This window comes from Opisthocomus hoazin, chromosome Z (assembly GCF_030867145.1).
Source record: "Opisthocomus hoazin isolate bOpiHoa1 chromosome Z, bOpiHoa1.hap1, whole genome shotgun sequence".
Lineage (NCBI taxonomy): Eukaryota > Metazoa > Chordata > Aves > Opisthocomiformes > Opisthocomidae > Opisthocomus > Opisthocomus hoazin.
In genome coordinates, this window is record NC_134454.1 from 17,524,703 (window position 1) to 17,549,651 (window position 24,949).

At 40.4% G+C, this 24,949-nt stretch overlaps 1 protein-coding gene across 4 annotated transcripts in view; it reads left to right on the top strand.

Moving 5' to 3' along the window:
- Nucleotides 1-24,949, top strand: part of ZNF608 (zinc finger protein 608) — a 95,077-nt gene that overhangs the window by 32,861 nt on the left and 37,267 nt on the right. For all 4 annotated transcript variants that reach the window (XM_075411014.1, XM_075411016.1, XM_075411017.1 and 1 more), the window contains exon 3: nt 11,395-11,650. In XM_075411014.1, coding sequence (XP_075267129.1) covers nt 11,395-11,650 — 256 coding nt within the window. The remainder of the gene's footprint in view (nt 1-11,394; nt 11,651-24,949) is intronic.

Here is a 24,949-nt window from a genome sequence, read left to right on the forward strand (position 1 = left end):
TGACTCCAGTTCTTGTATTTGCCTTCATACTGTAAATTTAATCCTTCAGTTTCATTGTTAAGGATTATTGGACACTTTGTGTTAGTACCATGTTCAGTGTAGAAAGAAAAAACCAAACAAATAAAAGGAACAATTTGGAGGGAATAGGTGTTAGTGGTTTGCTCCTCATAAGGAATCTTTTCCTCTTAAAAATCTTCACTGTGCATGCATTATGTTCAGACTTTTTTTAGAACTCTTGAAAAGTTATTTGCAATGCTAATTACTTTTCTCCCTGGTAAAACAAACACTACAGTCCAAATTCTGCCCATAGTTAAACCTCAGTGGAACTACTCTGGATTTACACCGGAGTAAAGGTGTACACCAGCTGAGAGAAAAAAATTACTTTCAATAAATTGGCTTTCCCTAATATACTGTAAATAGCTCAAACTGCATTTGAGAATAAAGATTTTATCATTAACCAGATATTCAACAGCAGGTAGTTGCAGAGATAGCTAAATAATAATGCTTCAGCTGTTTTTTCAGTTGAACTATTACAGTGAAAAGGAAAGCTGAAAGGTTATTTTAGAAGTGCTTCATTTAGTGACTTGCATCTACACCAATGCACGTAGCATGGGCAATAAACAGGAGGAGCTGGAAGCCATTGTACAGCAGGACAGCTGTGACTTGGTCACCATCACAGAAATGTGGTGGGATGACCCTCATGACTGGAGTGCTGAGATGGATGGCTATAAACTCTTCAGCAGGGATAGATGAGGAGGGAGAGGCGGTGGGGTAGCCCTGTATGTTAGGGACTGCTTCGATTGTATAGAGCTCGATGATTGTGATGACAAGGTTGAATGCTTATGGGTAAAGATGAGGGGGAAAGGCAAGAAGAAAGACATCCTGCTGGGGGTCTGTTATAAAACACACAACCAGGATGAAGAGGCAGATGAAGTTTTCTACAAGAAGCTGGCAGAAGTCTCACAATCGCTAGCCCTTGTTCTTGTGGGGGACTTTGACTTACTGGACATCTGCTGGAAATGCAACACAGCAGAGTGGAAACAGTCTAGGAGGTTCCTGGAGCGTGTGGAAGATAACTTCCTGATGCAGCTGGTAAGTGAGCCTGCCAGGGGAGGTGCCTCGCTAGACCTGCTGTTTACTAACAGAGAAGGACTGGTGGGAGATGTGGTGGTCGGAGGCCGTCTTTGGCTTAGCGACCATGAAATCATAGAGTTCTCGGTTCGAGGTGAAGTTAAGAGGGGGGCCAGCAAAACCACCACCATGGACTTGTAGAGGGCAGACTTTGACCTGTTCAGGATGCTTGGTTGTGAGAGTGCTGAAGGGCAAAGGGTTCCAGGAAGGCTGGACATTCTTCAGCGAGGAAGTCTTAAAGGCACAGGAGCAGGCTGTCCCCATGTGCTGCAAGACCAGCCAGCGGGGAAGATGACCAGCCTGGCTGAACAGGGAGGTCTTGCTGGGACTCAGGAAAAAAAGGAGGGTCTGCCACCTATGGAAGAAAGGGCAGGTGACTCAAGAGGAGTACAGGGGTCTCCTTAGGTGTGCAGAGGGGAAATTAGAAAGGCAAAAGCCCAGCTAGAACTCAGGCTTGCCAGTGTTGTAAGGGATAACAAAAAATGTTTTTACAAATATATCAACAACAAAAAGAGGGCCAAGGAGAATCTCCATCCCTGACTGGGTGTGGGGGGGGGAACATTGCCAAGAAGGATGAGGAAAAGGCTGAGGTACTTCATGCCTTCTTTGCCTCAGTCTTTAATAGTCAGACTAGTTATTCTGAGGGTACTCAGCCCCCAGTGCTAGAAGACAGGGATGGAGGGCAGAATAAACCTCCCGTAATCCAGGAGGAAGCAGTTAATGACCTGCTATGCCACCTGGCCACTTACAAGTCTATGGGGCCAGATCGGATTCACCCAAGAGTGCTGAGGGCACTGGCAGAGGAGCTGGCCAAGCCACTCTCCATCATTTATCAGCAGTCCTGGCTAACAGAGAACATCCCAGATGACTGGAGGATCGCCAGTGTAACATTCATCTACAGGAAGGGCTGGAAGGAGGATCCTGGGAACTACAGGCCTGTCAGCGTGACCTCGGTGCTGTGAAAGATTATGGAGCGATTCATCCTGAGTGCGCTCACCGAGCATGTGAAGGGCAACCAGAGGATCAGACCCAGCCAGCATGGGTTCATGAAAGGCAAGTCCTGCTTGACCAACCTGATCTCCTGCTATGACCAGGTGACCTGCCTAGTGGATGAGGGAAAGGCTGTGAATGTTATCTTCCTGGACCTTAGGCCATTGACACTGTTCCTTGACACTGTTCCCCACAGCATCCTCCTGGAGAAACTAGCTGCCCATGGTTTGGATGGGTGTACTCTTCGCTGGATAAAGAACTGGCTGAATGGCCGAGCCCAGAGAGTGGTGGTGAATGGAGTTAAATCCAGCTGGTGGCTGGAAACGAGTGGTGTCTTCCAGGGCTGTTTTGGGTCCGATCTTGTTTAACATCTGTATCAATGATCTGGATGAGGGGATAGAGTGCTCCCTCAATAAGTTTGCAGATGACACCAAGGTGGGTGGAAGTGTAGGAAGGCTCTGCAGAGGGATCTGGACATGCTGTGTCGATGGGCTGAGGACAAGGCCAAGTCCCGGGTCCTGCTCATGGGTCACAACAACCCCGTGCAACACTACAGGGTTGGGGAGGAGTGGCTGGAAAGCTGCCAGGTGGAAAAAGACCTGGGGGTGTTGACTGACAGCGACTGAACGTGAGCCAGCAGTGTGCCCAGGTGGCCAAGAAGGCCAGCAGCATCCTGGCTTATATCAGGAACAGTGTGGCCAGCAGGAGCAGGGAGGTGATCGTGCCCCTGTACTCGGCGCTGGTGAGGCCATACCTGGAGTACTGTGTTCAGTTTTGGGCCCCTCACTGCAAGAAGGACATTGAGGTGCTGGAGCATGTCCAGAGGAGAGCAGCGAAGCTGGTGAAGGGTCTAGAGAACAAGTCCTACGAGGAGTGGTTGAGAGAACTGGAGCTGTTTAGTCTGGAGAAGAGGAGGCTGAGAGGGGACCTTATTGCTCTCTACAACCGCCTGAAATGAGATTGTAGTGAGGCAGGTGTTGGTCTCTTCTCCTAAATAACTAGTAATAGGACAAGAGGCAATGGGCTCAAGTTGCGTCAGTGGAGGTTTAGATTTGATATTAGGAAAAATTTCTCTGCTGAGAGAGTGGTCAGGCATTGGAGGTGTTAAAAAAATGTGTAGGCATGGTACTTCGGGATATGGTTTAGTAGGCATGGTGGTGTTGGGTGGATGGTTGGACTTGATAATCTTAGAGGTCTTTTTCAACCTATGATTCTAGGATCCTATGATTCTGTAATCATGAATATGTATGTCCCATTCTTAAAACTAATAATACTGTCTTGTTCTTTAAATAAAATTAGGACACAGTGTCATATACTTGGTGGTATTTGTAGCTCATACCATGAAGTTGGTCTAAGAAATACAGTAAAAGCTAACTGATACGGGATCCTACAGCCTGCTGAAAAGCCCAGGAGGGAGATCTAGGGCACTAATACAGAAATATATTAGCCAAAGATCCACTTGTCTTGCCTAAGAAGCCTAAGGGCTAGCTAAATTAAAAATTTATTAGTGTCTGTTAGACACTGATAAATATAGGGCCATGAAGTTAAATGATGAATTTCAGAACATGCTAGAAAACGTCATCCATAAGAATCTAGCTAGGCAACTGCAAGATTTTTAGTATACATACACCATCAGGGAAGCTCAGTCCTGTTTCTGAGGATAACAGAGGTTCTTTGACAAGCTTTTGGAAAAGAAATTAATAGTTTGGCTGATTTTTCTCAACAAAAAATTACTGAGTTGAAGAAGCAACAGCCTGAATCATAATTACGCAACTTTGCACTTGCAAAGTAGTGTAGTCGGCAAAAAAGTAACAGGCAACAAAAACCTAATGATAGGCCACTGACATGAAGAAAGTTGAAGAGGTGCAAAGAAGCCATTTCTCTTCTGAGTCTTGTTTGCCACTGGATTATATATTGCAGATTCCTGGAAAAACTCACAAAGTTACATTGATTCTCTATGTCCCTGCACTACCAGAATGGCTGAAGGGACAGCTATTCCCCCAGATTACAGTCACATCATTGACGAATTGAAGCCGTCTTTTGGTAATAGAGAACTTCTGCTGCGGGGTTATAGGATTGTGGCATGATTTACTTGGACACTGAGAATGAAAACTTGAAGTGTAACAGTTAAATGCATTCAGTCATGGTGTAATTAAATTATTCATTATCTTCTTGTATACAATTAAGAGTGGGAAAGTTGTCCTTGGTCAGCTGGTGTCTTGATATGTCTTAGAGCAAGCATAGCTTCATTCATGGGTCGAAGTCTCACACCTGTGAAACATTGGCAGCTTCAGGGTACCACTTATTAATAATGCTGCGAGATTTCCGTAAGCAAATACCTTATCCTTTTTCAGGCTCAGAACCCTGAAGGGTTGAGTGTAGCAGAACCTTGGGAAGCAAAAGAGGTGATTGTCATCTTTAAAATGAAAAACTGTTTTCTATAAGATGAAAGGCTTCTTAAGGGTCACAGAAGTCAATTAAGCAGTACCTAACCCTTAACAGCAAATGGCTGTGCAGCTACTTTTACCATATTCTGTCGCATGACACCATTTGATATTGAGGATCAGCTTATGCACGTTCTGTCTGTACCCAAACAGTTCAGAGAAATTCCTTTCGGGACTGTTCAGAAAAATTCAGTTCTTGACTGCGGAATACAATGTATTTCTCTAGGCAGGACAGGTGAGTGAATTTCAGTGCTTGTTTATTCTTTATTAAAGCTTAGCAAAGTACCCAGCCTGACTGAATAAAAGTTTGGAAGTGCAGATTGACAACCTGACAAGGAGAAAACAAGTTTCAATGGGGAAAGGTGTTCTAGAGACGTGTGGACAACACTGTCTCGATGAACATGAATTTCTTGGGCTGAAAGAGGAGAAATGTCTTCAGTGGAAATTTGCAGGTGGTGATCTGGGCATCCTCCCAGGACTCTGCCAAACATTAGAGTTGACATACAGTGTTTCACAGATGCAGCCTTTGGCAGAAGGATATCGCTGGCAGCTGTTAAATGCTAATCTTTCCCACAGTAAAACGGGTGAATGGCTTTGGGAAATCCCAAGCATCTGAGCTAGAATAGAAGATGCAAGAGAAGACAAGGAATTTTCCTTGCCTGTTGTTTAACGCCATTGTTTCTGCGTTGGACCCTACCCAAGCTTTGAGTTTTCATCGTGGTCTTCATTGTCTATTAATGCTTTCCTAAAAAAATATTAACATTATCATGCCCATGGAGGTGCTGTAGGTACAGTCACATAATGTCTGAGGAGGTCTGCGTGTAGAAAGAATATGTAACATTTGTAATGGCAGAAGATTGTGAGTTTGCAGATCTGTGTGTGCTGGTTAAGCAGCTGATGGGAGGGGTACAGAAGATCTCGAATATGAGGGGGAATTTCTTCCTTGTTCCTTGTAGTAAAATATTAGTAGCATAGTAAGAGTTTGAAGTGGATTTTTTTGCTTAATAACAAATACTCAGAGTATTGAAATTATTCCAGATGTGAGTGATTTGCTGATTTACTGGGGAACAAGGTGTCGGTTTCCGTTAGTATATCTTTTTGCTTGCTCTCCCCTCCACCCCGTTCTCTCCAACTACTCAGTTGATGGAAGTGGAGAAGTTCATTTTAAGAGCAGGAAATACTTGGAATCTCCAAGTAGATGCTACTTGTGTTACTCAGTTCAACACAATTACATGTCAGGTTTCTCATCCATAACACAATATTTGTAAAGCATAGGAGTATTTTTTTTTATTATTCTCAAACATGTTTCTAAGTCTAAAATTTGGATGAAATTTAGGCAGTCTGAATCTCCTTCATCCCCTTTTATATTCAAGCTCTTGTGATTCTCAACTCAGTTGACCAAAGTAAGTAACTTCCTTAGTACCTCTGGCTTTCCTGTATTTTGAATGTAAGGCTTGTAATAGATATGTCTGTCCTGTGACCAAAATTCTTTTCTACATTCTATGTCTCGTAGTATTTCCTTCCTGTTTTCTAAGCATGTCCTTCAGGGCTCTGACCTTTTCTTCCAACAAGCTTATGTAAAACGTTTGTTTGCCAAAAATGCCTTTATTAAATAATAAGCATGTGTTTTAATAAATAAAATATCTTTCGGTAATGACCAGTATTTCAAAGGTATAGTTAAATCCTTGTTATCTCAAAATTAATACTAGTTTATTTAAGAAAACAAAACAGCAGTTCTGGTAAGTATGGTATCAAAACACTTCTGAGTGGCCTCTTGCATGAATTTAAATGCAAGAAATACTGAATTGAGATTAAACTGAGATTTTTCAGATGAAATGGAGATTCATTATAGAGGTAATTTCTGTTACATGGTAGAATGTGAAGGAATAGCTTTAATTTTCAGATGTATAAATTCTTTCTGGGGCAAGGTTTGTAGCAATAAGAGATTTAAAGATCAGTGAGATGTCTAAAAATGCAGATACACTCTGGAGCACACAGACATTTTTTCCATATCACATTCTTCCACATTTGTTTTCTTTCGAAGTACTTTCATTGATTTCATTAGAATGACTTATGATTTATGATGCTGTGAATGAGATTAGAATGAGGTCTTCTGAGGTCACTGTGGCTTTAGAAAATCAAGGTAGAGGCAAGCATACTTTATATAAAAACAAGGTAATCTCTCTTTCACCTTAAAATCTAGAGAAAGTAATTTGGAGAAAGCAAAACTTCCGTATAGGGCTGAATTCCTTTATTTCCTGTTTTTGATTTCAGACATACTGAGTATGTGAAGTACTAATTCATAACTCTAAAGAACTTGTCATTTTCAAGGTTGGAGGTTTCTTATTCCTTTCAGTCTTTATGTCGGTGTCTTTTTTAAGCAAGGATTTTCTTTTGCAAGGGGTCAGGCTTTTTTGTTTAGGTGTATCCCATAACGGGATTCGGACTTTCCACATTCTTCCTACTAGTGCAGAGATTCCCACTGGGAATACTTACAGTAGTTTTATTCTCAGTTTAAAAAGCAGTCCTTTCTTGGAAGGGCTTAGCTTGTGCCTTAAACTTGCTCCTCTGTCCTTTCTTCAGACTGTATATTGGTGGATGTATTAAATGGCTTTTGGCATGTACATTTCAAAATCACCTGGTGGGTGACACTGCAGTAGTGTATGACCCCATTTGGTCTTAGACTGGTAGACTATGTGACCATTTGAGATATATCTTCAAAGATACACCTTCATTAATGAGGTGGAACTAAACATACATTCATAGTTGTACATGTGATAGCGCACTTTGATGGGTCACATCACATGGCCTGGCTGCTTAGCAGCTATTTTCTAGTTTGCGTTTTGTGATTTATGACAGAAGCAGATCACATTTAAGATACACACTCTCTGAAAGTTTTCAAAGTTGAAATGAATGGAATACATAGATACAGAATACTTCCACTTGATAATATGATCAAAAGTTATCTGTTTAAATCTCTGTGAAAAATGATTTTATTTTGAATAGTACTGTAAATCTGCTTCTGCCAGTTTAGTGTCATGTCAAATAGGTGTTCTGGTATCTCACTTTTCTTTCATTCAGGTGAGTTTTCCACAGGACTACATGAGAAACTGTGCCATAAAGATGTAAAATGCTCCCATTCCTGCAGGAATAGGAATATGATATGGCTGATTGCAATAGTATGGTGTTGGGCACTCTCTGATCCGGGAAGTCTGCTAAAATGTGTGAGCCTTCTTCTGTGACCCCACTGGAATCTTTTCTGGTTGTCAGGATATTGTGTACAAAGGACACAAAATATTAATTTTCAGACATAATTTTAGAAGCTTACAGTGCATCAGGAAGATAAATTTTGATGAGCAGAACTTAATGCCAGCATGTAAAGTGCCTGAGTAACTGAAGGAGAACCCTGCTTATTAGAAAGTCTTGCCTATTTGTAGTTAGGATGATATTTCCTCTCTCTTCCATACCTTCTTCCTCATACAGACTAACGTTATGTAGCCAGAAAACTGGTTTTTTTTTTGGTCATGTTCAGATAGAGGAGTGCTCTGTGGAGCACTGCCTACATTGCTTGGCAGGCATTCTTCATTTTCTGTGAGCTTTCTACTACTAAGAGCCATAGCTCTCTGACACAATCAAATACTTGGCAGTGGAAAGCTGCCATGAATAACACTCCAGCTTCGTAGCCTTTGTCACTAATCAGCTGTCAAAAGCTCTTGGAATTAGGTGAATGAAAGAAATACTGCTTGAATATTTCTGTCTTTTTTGGAGCCCTTTGATTATGTGTATAAAGAGAGCATCTATGTAAATAACCTTCCTCAGATTTATATTTTCATTCTCATATTGGAATCTCTTGTGTGATAAACAGCAAGACTACTGCTCAGTATGCGCCAACACCTGGGAATAATCATGCAAAAATAACAGTGAGAAACTGCAGAGCATCTGTTCTTGACATTAACTTTCCTCAGTTTGACAGACTGCCACCACCAGATGTTAGTCTTATGTGCCTTTTTTCCACTGGAGATGGCGGCCTTCCTGTCTCTCTCTTTGCCTCTAATAGCTTACATCAGTGCCCTTTGGAGAATTCATGAAAACAATTGTGTCACCACAATGATCGCTGAGAACCACCACTTTGCTGTGCTGACGTTAGAAGGATCAAACAAGATGGGATAATTTTAAAACATGGAATACTGGAGCAATATTTAAGCTCAGCATATTTTTTTCTTATGTGTAAGTTCATTTTTGTGCAACGAACGTGAACCTCAGGGAGAGTAAATGTCCACTTAATTCTTGACCGAAGGCTTAGTGTTTTAATTTACAGAGCAACAGCCCCTTTTACTGCAGTAGCCACTCTTCGGCCTTCTCCTATATGAGTGTTCCTGGTGGAAAACACGAACATTTATTAGCAGGTCTAAATAAACCAGAACGGAGTACAAATATTTGTAATAAAGAAGTTAGTAGGGTACGCTGTCAAACCCGTGGTTTGTTTAGCTCCCCATCACTGTTTATAATGCTTGGAAAATGGAAGACACATTTGCCAATTTAGTTTACATTCGTTTAAAACATTGGCTAGTTTAGTATGGTAATAACAAACATTTTGATTCTTCTCTGGCTTTGTGATGAATATGTTTTATGGAAGAATGATGTTGCATGTGTAGTAGTAGGTTTTGCACAGCTTTACAAAACACCGTGTAAACTATCAAACAGGTCATTCATCAGCATTTCTTGGTTTTGTAAACGGATGTGGCTTACCTTTTCATACACATGGGCTCCGTTTACTTGCCAGTTGCTGATCCTGGTTCTCTTCTGTCCTGAATTAAAACACATTAAGAACTCCTCTAAATTATGCCTGGGGTATATAATTGACCCTGTTTCACTGATGGAGCCCCATTCTGCAGCCAGTGCCAGGGAGCAAGGCTCTGTGCCATCCGACTGTTTGACTCCACTTGGCATCAGACAGCCAGAGTCTGTATAGCACAGCATCAGTGTTCCCCCGTGCTAGGCATACATGGTTATGGGTTTATGTTATGCTTACTATTAGATATTGCGAGTAACAGCTGCTGTTGGGGGTTGGTTGACATTTGACTTGCCTCTGTGCATTTAAGTTTGCTCTGCGAAGCATTCTTGCCTGTGCTTAAACTCTGCAATTGCAGTGGCATAAAGAGAAGAATAAAGATACCATTACTTGAGTGCATTGTTTTTATGCCACAGGAACTCTGCTTTACTCAGTAGTGTTAGCAGGTTCCTCTCCCCTCCCCCCACAAACGAGTAAGAGTTTGGAGAAGAATGTGGTTATAGGTCCCTTGTCTCTTTTCCCTAGTTCTAACTGAGATCAGAATCCAGGCTGGTCATACAAAGGTCATACAAAACATTTTTATTAAATATTTGTCACATTTAAGGCTTGTGTGCACAGTTAAAAGTGTTTGCTCTCAGTTTGTACGTATGAATGATGCTCAAAGCAAAAGAATTTTTACAAAGACCAATTGTAACAATTGTGACAATTTTTAAAAAGTTCTTTTTAATGTTAGATTTCCTTTGTATTTTCTTATTATGAAAAGTGGCCATGTGATGAAGTGAGCTGATCTGTGATATAAAGGATATGTAACATAAGGATAATACTCTTTAGTCCTTTCTTATCTTTGTATCCCCATTTGCCAAATTGGCTTTGAAAGAAAGCAAAATTAACTTTGATCTACATTAAGATATGTTTGAATGAAACTTAGATGACAATGTACAGTGAGTCATTATGTCTTTTCTGTTGAGTCTTCTATAGGGCCCAAAATTAAAAACAGCATAGACTTAAAGACATTTGATCATCAGTTTGAAAGCAGCTAGAAAGCAACCATTTTTTAAAAATTACTGGATTGAAAAATGGTTTCTTGATGTGATAGCTATGAGCCAGTGGTCCAAACAAACAGGGATTTTAGGTTTTTTAGCTATTTGACTGGGCACACTCATATCCCCATTTAACTATCTTTTATGTGACAAAGGACTTTATGGCCACAGTAAAATACTGAGAACCCTCAGGCCAAATCTGTATACAGAAAATCTGCTACTGGCTGTACTGGAAGTCATATGGGAAAGATAACAACTTCAGTTCATATATAGATATTGTCTCTGTGTGAATTGTCTGTGTACAGACTGATTGTCTGGCGAGTTGTAGTCTTCCAAATATGCATTTTTGAAACCCTGATAAATTAGATGGTTTGGATAGATTCTTGTAAAAGTTCTCATCTGTTATTTCAAGTAAAAAGATGCAAATGTTATCTGTAAGCTGTTAGGTGGGTGATCCTAATGTATTTTAAATGATTGGATGACAAGAGATTATATTTGATGCCATATGGATATTAGAATTGTTCCAAGTGCTAATTTCTCTATGATGCACATGAAAAAATAGCATTTATGTCTTTGTACTGTCTTTCTAAATGTTTTTCTTTAAATAGAAAATGAAGTTCCCAGTTTGCAAAATTAATTCCCATCCACAAATCAGTCGCTGTCAGCGCCAAGGAAAAAATGGCCTTAATCCTTGTTTTTAAAATTTATTATTTCATACTAGCAGTCTGTGACAACAGGGAATAGCCTTGTAGAAACTTAGCAATTTGCCTTGTTTAGCATGATAGATATTTTTGTACTTAATTTTTCATGTGCAGCATTTGGGCTGATGTCAAAAAAATTAAACTAATAACACTGAAATTACCCATGATACATCAAATCCCTGCATACACAAATGCAGTCTCAGCAAACTGGGCTTGCTTGCTTTTTTTTTTTTAATTTATCTTTTTTTTTTTAAATCTCGCAGCACCATTATAGTAAGTTTGTCTGTTGTTTTCAGGTTGACCCCCTGTTTACAGTGCCTGCACCTCCACCTCCGATTTCCAGCAGTATCACACCTCAGATTCTGCCTTCCTACTTTTCCCCATCTTCATCCAATATTGCAGCACCAGTCGAGCAGCTTTTGGTAAGGACTCGTTCAGTGGGTGTAAATACTTGCGAGGTTGGAGTAGTAACAGAACCCGAATGCCTTGGACCCTGTGAGCCTGGGACCAGCGTGAACTTGGAAGGAATTGTGTGGCATGAAACTGAAGAAGGTAAATTGTTTTTTCCATTAGGTTTGTCTGTGAGATATGTTAACGAGGAGGAGTTTATTGCTGTATCTGCCTGGGTGCCAACAAAGGGCTTGCTAGTCTGTTGGGACACCATTATGTACAATGGCAGTCACAGCTTTATAGCTCAGCTAGTGAGTTTTTCTTTTAAAAACAAATGGCAGTTTTTTTGTTATTTAAGCACCTGTATTTTCCACATGACCTACCATGTAGCCCCAGTTAACAACAGAATTGTTTCCTATTGCTAAATTGAGAAAAACATATGAAGAAATAGCTAACAGAGTAGCATAAATGTGCTATTTAAATGGACATTATGAGGGGGATATATGTGATGGGAGTGGATATAGGAGTAGTTCAGATGAAAACTTAGAAAGCGGAATATTTTGGAATTCAGACACTATGATCAAAAATGCCACCACTGCGTAACAACAGAAGCCCCAGAGACCCCGCAGAAATTTAATTTGTTGTGATTATTGTTTTCATTTTGGTTATTTGAAATATGTTTTAAGAGGAGGGCATTCTTGGTCAAAGAAAAGTGTTCCTTCTGGTGAAGAAGTGCCATCTAAACCACAATGATTTCTTTAATATACTTTGAAGGCATTTAGCCAAGTAGGAGTGCTAGAGAGCTTTGGGGAATACTAAATGTTGATTTGCTATGATTTAGAACAAAGTAAGTAGGATTATGCTGTGATATGCAGATTTTTCCATTTTGGTTTTCAAAAGCTCATTATTAAAATACCAGCTTTCTCAATGCTAAAAATACTGCATGTGTACACTACACTTCTGCAATTTTTGATTTAATAATAGTGGATTTCTCCAGTTATAGCTGTTTGAGAGTCTTCTGTGATTGTTCTTACGTTTGTTTTGAGAATTATTTAATTTTTAGTGATCTATCTCCCTCAACAGTGAAAACAAGATTATTTACAAAAGAATATAATGAACAAATACAGCAGTGCATTGCTTCATGATAAATCCTGACATCCTGCAGACATACGCACAACGGTGTTTGGTCCTTTGCAGTGATATATAAGACCTCACCAAAGTACTCTACACTGTTCTCTCAAAAATCAATAGAGTCAGATTTACTTGCTTTTATATGCTTTCATCCATCTATCTTTCTGTGTATGTCTACAGCAGATTCATAAGGTAGATTGATCCCTTTAGATTGTTTTTAAAGCACAGTATAAATTCTCTTTTAAAATATCCCTGCAGAGATGACTGCTCTTAGCAGTTCCAGTCTTCCTTGACTGGCCTGTATTAAGCAGAGTTGGAAAGTGTAGGCGTTAACTGTGTTGACATGAAAGAGCAGTAGCTGTTAATAGTGTTATTCTTGCTGAATAAACTAAACTTCTGACCCCCACTGAATTTAAGAAGCCTGCCTTGTTAAAGGTTTGGCACCAGAAATGAAGTATTAAAAAAAGTGCATTCTGGTCAGGATGACATTGCATTTACCAGTCTCTCAGCACTCTTGTTAGTTAATAGAAATTAACTCCCTTAACCTTTTCCCAGTTTGTCTAAAACAATTTTCTGTAACAACTCAGAGTTCAATGGCGGCGTATTTGAGTGAAATGGGGGTTGGAAGGGACCTCTGTGGGTCATCTAGTCCAACCCTCCTGCCGAAGCAGGGTCACCTACAGCAAGCTGCACAGGACCCTGTCCAGGCGGGTCTTGAATATCTCCAGAGAATGAGACTCCACAACCTCCCTCGGCAGCTTGTTCCAGTGCTCCGTCACCCTCAGAGTGAAGAAGTCTTCCTCATGTTCAGACGGAACTTCCTATGCTTCGGTTTGTGCCCATTGCCCCTTGTCCTGTCACTGGGCACTACTGAAAAGAGCTTGCCCCATCCTCCTGACACCCACCCTTCAGATATTTGTAAGCATTTAAAAGGTCCCCTCTCAGCCTTCTCTTCTTCAGGGTAAATAAGCCCAGCTCCCTCATCCTTTCCTCATAGAAGAGGTGCTCCAGGCCCCTCACCATCCTCGTAGCCCTCCGCTGGACTCTCTTCAGTAGCTCCTCAATTATTTGCAACTCACTAGCTGCTGAGCTATAAAGCTGTGACTGCCATTGTACATAATGGTGTCCCAACAGACTAGCAAATAATGTTTGGCGACACGACAGCTATGAGTGACTACAATAATAGATAAAATGCGATTCTAAAATACTCTAGAAATATAGCTAGAATGTAGATTAAGAGACTAAAGATAATTGATACGATTTCATATTATGGTTTGTACTCTGCTCTTTGTGTTTTACTGTTTCAGACACTGCTGACTGAAGAAAATAACATAAATTTTACTCTGTTTTTCCCAGTGTTCACAATGAACACTGTATTATGAAAAATGAGTTCTTAATGATCATTTTAGCATTTTAATTAAGTTTTGATGTTTGGTGCACGCATATATGTATGTATTTAGCTGTTTTCAAATTTTCTGACATATTCATGAAAGCAGCTATATAGCAGCTTGCGTGAAGCCATTTCTGCCAAATTTTAAAAAACAGGGTGCAGATGGGTCTTCTTTTATCTTTAACAGAAGGAAGATAATCAGATACTCATTTTCTCCAGTTATGATTTTGACTTTAATTAGGCCAGAACATGACTTTTCCTACATTGATGTGATCCAGAATACTCCATCTGAAATCTTTGTAATTGGTGACATCTAAAACCATCTTGATGTTCATAATGACCAATTGAAATATGAATTTCTTTTGTGATCACCATATGTTTGTTTCATATTCAATCTCTTAACTGCTTTCCAAAACTGAATAAAAACACACATGCAAACTGACATCTATCTAGCTGTCTATATATCCGATAGATTTTTTTTTTAACGTAAAACAATTCTGAGAAGCTAAGGTATGAAAATTTCTGACCTTGCCTGTGTTTTGACATATTTGAATTATTTTGTATCTGATTTAGCCACTCTGTAAGATGAGTTGTGAGGTGATTAGAATAGACTTGTACGATGTCTGCATTCTCAATGGCATATGGGAACTATGAACCAAATGTGCTGCTGAGTAGACTTCATACGCTGCAGCAGCTAGCTTGTGGGAATGCAAATACGGAAGGGATGTGGTGATTACAGTTATAATAAGAATAGTTGAGTGAATAGAGAAAGATGAAATCAGATCGTTTATGTAGAACTCATTATTAAGTGTAATATATGCCTTAGAGAGGAGAAGGCGTATACTTGATAATTCATGTTCTGAAGTTTTTTGGTATATGAAATAAGCAGTTTTCTTTTACGAATGTTAAACAAGTTGTCACATTCTGCTGCTTTGTTCTTCAAGGTCAGAAAAAGATGATGTTTGGTTTTATTAGTCATATTTTTGAGATAATGACTGCAAAGGGGGGAAGGAGGGAAGCAGCACTGGATTTCAGATAGAGCTGTGGCAGATCAAAGAGAGTGTTGTTACTACAACTCTTTTCATTTATTCTACACCAATCTCTTCAGTTGACTTGATCAGCAAATTTAATAAATCAGACTGTTTCTCCCAGAGTGTTTCAATCTTAAGACATGAAGAAGGAAGCTGGCATCTGAAGTCTGTCATGTTTTATTATAGGGCTTTCTAACTAACCATAGTTGGTTACTCATATAATTGACTGAGACTGCTGGTTATCACATGGGCATTTCTCAGTTGCGCTACGAAGTTGTGTAGTGTTTAATTTCTGCATATGTATGTATACTTGTAGGCATTTTCATCTGCATAACGACCTTGTTTGCATGTGACTTGATAATGTGTCCAAAGTGGTGTTAATGGCTGTGGAAAAGAATATTGAAATAACTAGTTGAGGCTACCCTGCAGTAGTGGAATGACAAATGGTTACGGGCAAGTCAACCTGAAAGTTGGCAGCTGATGCTGTATTTGACCCCAGAAATTACCATGCAGTAACGGTAAAGGTCCTTCACAAAAAGCAACTTGGTAGTGTTATTGGAGTGTATCTTTTTGTTTGTTTGGTTCCTCTGATACTTTGGGAAACAGCTGCTAAAAGTCTGTATTTTTATACTGAGAAATAAGGTTTATCTAAAATCAGGTATTTGCTAAATTGTATAATCATCTTCTGGGAAAACAGTTTTGAAGAGAGCAGTAATTGTTTCTCACTGCCTGGAGGAAATAAAAATGACCCAGAAAAAATTGAAACCACCAACCAACTTTCTAAATTGCTTAGAGCCTGCTTTTTTGTTTAGTTTCTCACACGCAGCTGCCCTGGGTCATGTCCTGTTTTTGGTTCTGCATCTAGTAGTAGAGTCTGTCTTTAGTTGTGGGAAGCGCTAGTTCTGTTGTTGTCGTGTTTGCTTGAAAACTGCCTAGTAGACAACCATCCGTCACCTTGCTGCCTTTGTGTGCGGAACAAGCTGCCTAGACATGGTGTTCGAGTTCTGGCATTGCTGTACTGACATTCTTCCTCTTCGTGCAGTTTGCTGTTGTGGGTACAGGTTGCTGTTGCGGGTACAGCTTGCTGTTGTTGTTCAGTAACAAATAATGGAGAAATGAGTTCTGTTTTTTACAGTGGGCTCTTATCAGGGTTAGCTTGTTGATTTTTATAACTTGGGATGAGTTGTCAAATGTAAGAAATGGGAATCTGCTGGATCTCAGAAATCTGATGGGATCATCTCCAGGGTATTCCAAATTTATCCTAGCATGAGTTCTGACATTACTTTGCAGAAATTTTCAGTAGGAAGGAGAATGCGTAGACCACAAAGAGGCATGTTGGTACTTGTTGTGTATGGGTTTCCCAGCCTGCCATGTTTGCAACCAGTATGCATAGATGTCATTTTGAAAACATACCCGTTGCACAGAGATGACGTGGATTCCTCCCTGCCTTACTACGTGGAGTTCATTTTGCAAAAACTATTTTAAAAGAACAGTCTGTTCTAAATGGCTTTGGTTATATATGTGTTTGTACATGTGTGTTTATGTAAGAGTGTGTGTGTGTCTATAGAAATAGAAGAATGAGAAGTAGTCTGACTGCCTCTGATTCCCCTTAGCAATTTTTGTGGTTTAAGAACCCCATTTTCCTCCTTTCACAAATACAAAGGCATGATGAAACAATGAAACTTGTAATGTTTAAGGCCATGTCAAATATGTAAGTAAACTAATGCAGAAATTAAGGGATTTTTTTCAAAAGTGTTTTATCAAAGAGTGTTACAATAATTCATAGAAAATCGGATAAACACGATTAAATCACACTTGTCTTGAGATCAGGCAAGGTTTATAGAGAGAGGTAATATACTTTATTAAACTAAATGAAATAGTTGTAAAAAACAGGTAAGCTTTCAGACTGGGTGCATTTATATTCTGTTCTTACTGTGTGATACAGACCATTGACTTGTTGGATACAGGAAGCAGTTGGTTTGGTATTGTTAACCATCATATTCAATGCAGAATTGAAAGACAGTCGGTATTTTTCTAGGAGAGAAGCATAAAGACATCCATCGCTCAAAAATCAGGCTTTGTTATGTCCGTGTTACAGAGAAGTGGTTTGTGGAGAAGGTGGGGGTTTTGTTAGCTACATTAACAGAACACCTAAAATCCAGCTATTTTCTACTGTCATGTGAGTCATCTGCTGACTAGTATGAATGTCAACCAGTATGAAAATGTCATCTGTTCAGAAAAAGCCTATACACATGTTTATATTTTGAGATGCTATGTTTAATTTTTACTCCTTCTACCGTCTGTAATATCAGACCCAGTAAATCAGTGGATTTAAGGAAGCGTAAGATAGGTGATTCTTTATAGACAGAATCACAGAATCACAGAATAGTAGGGGTTGGAAGGGACCTCTGTGGGTCATCTAGTCCAACCCTCCTGCCGAAGCAGGGTCACCTACAGCAAGCTGCACAGGACCTTGTCCAGGCGGGTCTTGAATATCTCCAGAGAAGGAGACTCCACAACCTCCCTGGGCAGCCTGTTCCAGGGCTCCGTCACCCTCAGAGGGAAGAAGTTCTTCCTCATGTTCAGACGGAACTTCCTGTGCCTCAGTTTGTGCCCATTGCCCCTTGTCCTGTCACTGGGCACTACTGAAAAGAGCTTGGCCCCATCCTCCTGACACCCACCCTTCAGATATTTGTAAGCATTTATAAGGTCGCCTCGCAGCCTTCTCTTCTTCAGGCTGAACAAGCCCAGTTCCCTCAACCTCTCCTCGTAGGGGAGATGTTCCAGTCCCCTCATCATCCTCGTAGCCCTCCACTGGACTCTCTCCAGTAGCTCTTCCATCTTTCTTGAAGTGGGAAGCCCAGAACTGGACAGAGTACTCCAGATGAGGCCTCACTAGGGCAGTGTAGAGGGGAAGGAGAACCTCCCTCGTCCTGCTGGCCACACTCTTCTTGATGCACCCCAGGATCCCATTGGCTTTCTTGGCAGCCAGGGCACACTGCTGGCTCATGGTTAACCTATCGTCCACCAGGACGCCCAGGTCCCTCTCCGCAGAGCTGCTCTCCAGCAGGTCCACCCCAAGCCTGTACTGGTGCATGAGGTTGTTCCTCCCCAGGTGCAGGACCCTGCATTTGGCTTTGTTGAACCTCATCAGGTTCCTCTCTGCCCAGCTTTCCAGCCTATCCAGGTCACACTGAATGGCAGCACAGCCTTCTGGTGTATCTACCACACCTCCCAGTTTGGTGTCATCAGCAAACTTGCTGAGGATACATTCATACGATAATACGAGACCTCAACTGTCTTGTATTATCTAAGGCACTTGGAGTCTGACACCTAGTATATGTTATGTAGAAACTTGTAGCAAAAGAGAAATGGGCTATATCTCACAACGGGCAGCCACAGGCTTGCATAAAAATATGCTTTATGGAAGCTCTACCTACTTCACAAAAGGAGTTTAGGAGATTGTACTTTGGGATGTACACAGACTATACGAGAAAAGTTTTAAGAATTTAACATTGGATGATTCAGACTGTAAAAGGGATTTAGCTGCAGGTACGCTGAGGTTTGTTGGGTCTGAGGGGCCTTTTTGACCATCTCAACAGTTTGCCTGACATTATCAGTGCGTGCATTTTTTTAGGGACATAAATTCTAACGTTGTCTGTTACTGGCTTCTGCAATGTTTCTTGCATATTTGTTTGAAACATATGGTTCTGGCCAGTATTAGAGGCAACGAGTGGCCTAGATGGACTGCTTGCTTAGAGCCAATATGGCAGTAATTGAATTTTTATATATTTTATTGCTATAACACAAAATGTTTGTGCTGAGAGAACCAAGAAGGGAACTGTTTTTGACTGAATCATAGGATCATTTATGTTGGAAAAGACCTTTAAGATCATCCGGTCCAGCCATCAACCTAACAGTGCCAAGTCTGCAACAGAACCATGTCCCTAAGTGCCACATCTACAGTCTTTTAAATACCTCTAGGGATGGTGACTCATCCTGAGCAGCCTGTTCCAGTGCTTGATAGCCTTTTCGATGAAGAAAGTTTTCCCAATATCCCGTATAAACTTCATCTGTTGCAACTTGAGGCCATTTCTTCTCATCCTATTGCTTCTTACTTGCGAGAAGAGACCAACACCCAACTCATTACAACCTCCTTTCAGGTAGTTGTAGAGAGCAATAAGGTCTCCCTTCATCCTGCTTTTCTCCAAACAACCCCAGTTCCCTCAGCCTCTTCTCATAAAACACTGTCACACACAGCCTTCAGTTGCCCAATTAGACAATTACATGTAGTCTATTTGACACTGTTTTCATCTAACATAAATGAAGCAAATAAAATTTTAGAGCCAAACCCCCATGTATCTGTGTAAGCCCCTTAAAATGGTTTTAAACCACTGGAACTGGCTCTTATGAACCAGGTATACATGGTTGAGTTGATGTGGCTTTCATGAGTTGCCGTGAATCAGCTGGGCTACAATAACCAGACCTTTGCAGGCTCTTTGTTCACAGCAAACAGATAAATCATGTCAATATAAACCTTCTCAGTGAAGGAGAAATGCAAAATAGGTTATGAATGTTCCCTGCCGGCAGAGCTGTATGTCAGATGGGAGATATTTTGACCTCCTTGAGTTTAATTCTAAATCTTTTACAAAGCAAACCTTTTTCCTGATATGTTCAATTAGTCACTCATTTAAACAGTAGTTTAAGTTTAAAGCTGTTTGTCTAGTTGATGGAAAGCATCACATATTAGTGAAGATCTGTAACAGAAAAAAAAAATGAAAAAGATAAGGTGAGAACAGAACCACTGCTAATTTCCAGGCTTTCTTAATGCGGCGGAGGAATCAAGCTAGTTGATCACTCTTTCCATTCCTTCCCAACACCATTGCTTCAGAAGATTTTTGAAGACTGCAGACTGCCACTGGAAGATGAGCACTTAGGAAATTTGTGTAAATATGCTGTTAAATGTTAAATTTGGTATTTAAATGCCAGCGTTCCTCCTTGAACATAGACACACTGCAGGGTCTAGCTAATGCTAGCCCTACGACTTTGTTTGGAAAGGCTGTACATCTCTGTTGTGTGGAGGGATGCGTGATTTGTTAACTGCCTAGTGCTTGTCTTGTTGCTTCACGCTTTTGGATACAGATGTAGTGCTAAGCAGAGCATAGCCACAGTACCGTTGCAATAACAGACCAAAAATACCCACCATGTCTTATTTATCCAGGGTAGTAATGGCCGGTTTATCTAAAGGGACCTGGCAAATGCTGCATTTTACATCTCGCTGAGAAGACTGGGTGCAACTCTTGGTATAACCCAAAGCAGACAATGAAAAAACTTAACAAATTCCAGACAGTGCTTACATAAAAAGCTGTGTATTGCTAGACTGCTACAGAGGAAGACTCCCTGTGCTGCTTGTACATACATAGAAAATTATCGCTTTTACAAACAAGCATATGGGGGCAGGGAGGGTGCATAGAAAAAGGAAGGAGGATAATTGAGATTGGAAACATTTGCTTGGAGCTATTTGAATGTGAAACTGAGCCTGTTCAAGCAGTGAGGTTATGAACACTGAAGGAGTTGCTTTAAGAAAAGCAACAGTTTTGAGCATTTACTGCTCAAAAGCAAAATCTCAATAGCAGCAGATTGCTTAGAAGTGAGACCGTTCCAGTACAAAATACTTGCAGCATGTGGTGTTGGATTTGTAGATAGCAGGGGGGAGAAATGACTGCTAATGAAGAAAGAGTGTATGCGTGCAAGTGTTTTCTTACTAAATAAATACCACTGGAGTAAGGAATGAAAGCCCAGCTGAAATAGTATCTTTAACTGGTGTGGTTCAGGGATTAAACCACTTACTTAAAGATGTTCTCACAGTCACTCTCATTTTGTACGTAGTATAATTAGTTAGGATAAGCTGTGGTCTTCCAGTTTTGTTACACTCCTAAGTATTGCTGGTCTTCTGCAGTGATGAATGAGAGGTTCTCTTGTTTGCTGGACTGTTTGTTTTCACTAGTACAGATTAATATCAATTTACTAAAATAATGTCTTTTTTTCCTGTGTTTGAGGCTACATAGCAAAAAGCTGCTTTTGGCATTGGTACTAACTTGCCTGTAGAAGATCAGTGGCTGGCCTAACATCCTGCTTTTAGTTTTTTAGAATCAGTGGAAACTTACATTTTGTCACCCTGAGGGCATATTCATAATTCTTTCCAGTTGTTACTGATATGGTAGTAACTAGCTACTAGTCTGGAAGTCCTGGTGACAAGGGGCAATCCAAAAAGCAGAAGGAAAACCTCAATTTAAAAATTTTGAGCAGTGAAGAGTTCTTTGGCCTTGAGGGTTACTAAAAGATTACAGCTTATATTTTTGTTCTAAAAGAGGCAAACAGTAAAGGAAGAGATTGAGGGTGAAGACAAAGAATATAAAAAAAGAAAAGCTCAAGGGAAATAGGTTTCTTGATTTAGACTGAAAAACTAGGTCTAGATTTATTAAAGGTAGTGTTGCAATGGAAACCACAATTGAGGTTCATCAATTTTACATTCCTAAAAGCTGTGAGATTTAGGGGAAAATAACAAAAGGTGAGTATTAGAGTAGGTCAGTATTTGCTTTAATTCTGTTTGAGTTTTGTTTTTTAAGGAGTGTCAACTAAAGCAGAAACACATCTCCATCAAAATTCACACTGTTTTGTATTTACTAGCTGCAAATTTAAATATCAAAGAATTTTTAAGGGGATGTAGCTATGGAAATAAAAGGGCATACAATTAATTTTTAGGGGCAGAATTTACTACCCTTGTTAAGGATTTAATCAGAATAAAAAAGAACATTTAAGAAAAGCCTTTTTTCCCCCCACTTTTTGTTTGTTTGTCTTTTTTCAGTAGATGTCAATTACTTTCTGAGCTTAGTTGGGAGGTTTACTAGGGCTTTGCTTGGGGTGATATTTCAGTGTGTTCAAGTGATTTTGTTTTGTTTGTTGTTTCTGTATGAGTGTTAACAGGCAAATGAGGCCATTTGCTTTTTCTCTAGTGACTTAGCCAGCAGTATAAAGATCCCCATTAAAAAAATGGGACTGAAGTTAGTTGTTAGTAGATGGCAATTCTGTAGCAGGTCCCTAACACTGAGGACAAGTGTTGTGGAGAATCGGTTTCAAGCAGGGGCAGTTCCCGATCAATCTTCAGTTAATCTAGAGGTGTTTGTTTTCTTTTTTTTGTCTTTCCCTAGGCGCTTAAAACTTCTTCATTTAAGTAGGCTAAAACAAGTAATTACGTTTTACTGCCTGTTTACTTTCCCCTACAGTGACTGAACCTGTACTTCTTAACCTTGCATTCATACAGAGCTGACTTTTGTGGATCTTCTAAAGCCTGAGGCTTTGTGACCCCCTCTAGCTGGGTGAATTTGGAAACAGAAAGAAGAGTCTCGGGTTTCACTAAAGGAGCTGTTTTCCTTAAGGAAGAGATAAGCTGATGTCAACTTTTAGCAGAGTATGCTTCTTAATGTGTGTTACGGATTTAAAAAAAAAAAGCTTACTTTTCAGGTGATTCACTAGAATTTTATTTAAGTCCTGAAAGTTATGACTGTAGGTTCTGTGATTTCTGAGAAAGTTTTGCAATGAATTAATGTTTTCTTCTTGAGGAATTTTCTTCAGACCAGTACTGGTGGCAGTGTAGCTAGTACAAGTCTGTCTGCATCCAAGCCAGTTTCATCCGGAACAACCACTGGCTATTGGTAGAGTTCAGTTTGCTTCAGAGTAAGAAGTATCACTCATTAGAAGCCTGAGCAATTAAAACCAAACCAAACAAACCCCAAAATTGTTCCTGGGTTGCAACAATTCCCAGCTAGACACTTGTTTTTAGAGGTGACACAACCTGAGCTAAGGCCAGCAGAAGCTACTAATGCTTGTTACTTAATGAAAATTGCAGCACTTCTGTTGAATTCTGAAAGACAGGATGACATTTCAGCATGGTCTGCATGCACTTGAAAAAGCCCTTCTTTCTTCCATTGCTGCATAAAGGAAAGAAAGAGTTTTCCTTGGTAGTCTAATAAAAATCAAGAATTCAGTATTTTTAAGCACATCAGACGTCTGTGACTCTGAAGTGGCAGTATAGTTTGGTTCTTTGACAGTAGCCAATTTCTGAGCTTTTTCAACTTCACCAGTTTTTTGCAAACCCCAGCTAGGCCCCATTTCTTCCAGAACAGAGGGCTACTTAAGATGGGATGAAAGATCTTGGTTTTGTAACAGAGTGACATCGTAGTTTTGTTACTCATTACACTGGCTAGTCAGGGTTTGTTAGAAACAGATTTATCGGGGAAAGTGTTCAGACGTAGTTCTGGCAGAGGGAGAAGAGGCGAGTGCAGTTGTCCTCGCACGCGAGGGTGGGAGGCTGAGAGACCTCCACAGCGCTCCCAGCCTGCGCTGATCCGGCGCCAGGGCGGAGGCACTCCACGAACCGCACGCGTGGAAACTTCCTGCCACAAAGCCTCACGTCTTGTTTGAGTGTGGTCTCCTAGGTTTTGTGTGTGCGCGTGCATGTTCCCCCCAAAGTTGGGCATACTGGTTGCTTTGAGCTTCCCTTTCTCCAGCACTTGAAGTTGTGACGCCTTCACCTGCTGCGCTGTTGTGCCGAGGTGCACCTCTTGCTGAGCAGACTTGGGACAGGTTTTGAGTGACCACACGGCCCTTGCAAACATCTTACTGCTGGCAGTGGGAATGAAGTTCTGTAGCATTTTAGTAATTTATTTCATGGTACCCAGTCTGGAGGTTTTTCCACAAGAGCTGACAGGCAAGTTTCTCCCTCAAATAAAGATTAAAGAGGTTCAGAACTGCCACCTGATGGTGCGTTTTTATGAAAGATGAACCAGAAGGCTATCGCCATTTCTTCTTATCTTGATTCAGCCCGCGCAAGTGGCACGTGGAACTAGTAAAAACAAGGGGGAAGAGGGACTTCTGGGGGGCAGGAGTAAATCTGTGCTTGGTTTTGCTTCAAGGCAGTGGATGGTAATTGGGTTACAAACGATTCTGTTGGTCTGGACAAGCAGGTGACAGGAAATAACTTACAGAAAATGTTTTTGTATCCCCAAAGCATTATCTTCAAGGAGCACAGTTAGTAATGCTGTTGTGAAAAGAAACCTCCATTTGGACAGTCAGCTTGATGCAGGCAAAGCCGCTAATTTGTTTTCAGCTTCAAGGAGATTTAAAGTCTTTGCATCCTTGGCAGTAACACACAATGTAATTGTTTCCCTACTCCTTAATCTTCAGTCTAGCTGCATTGGCTTAGTGTAGCTAGGAAAAGGCTAGAATGTTGACTGAGTTAGCTGCACCATATAGCTTCTCCTGACAGGCGAGGAGAAGTTACTCCAGGACTCTTCTGACTTTCTAGTATGTGAGGAGAACACTCTCTGTTCTTTTCATGATTATATCTAGTCGCAGAAACCCTTCTGCGCTGAAGGGAAAATAAATTGTTTGGTATGAAAAGGAGGTGACAGAATTAATGTTCTTACACTGGCAACGTTAGTCAGTTATTAGGGGCTCTCTGTAAATAACAGCTTTGCTTTCATCTATTTTCTGCCTCTTTCTTCCACAAAAGTAATTTTGTAACCCTACAGTTTTTAAATACTTTAAAAAACCTAACTGTGCACCAGGAGATTTGTTTGCATTCCTGTTATTCAGTTTGGCAATGTTTGTGGGCAGCAGCTGCTTACAATTTTGGAATACGTGCCATTAACATACCATTGGTATAAACCTAGCTCAATTCACCGAAAATACAATCTTCAGAGCAGGGATATAAGCATGTCATTGAGCAATTAAATTATTTAGTCAATCCAGTGGTTAAGCTTGGGTCAGCTTTGAAGGGTAAATTTCATTGCTGGGATGCATTCTTGGCTATGAATGAATGCATGAATAATCTTTCTTTGAACCTTA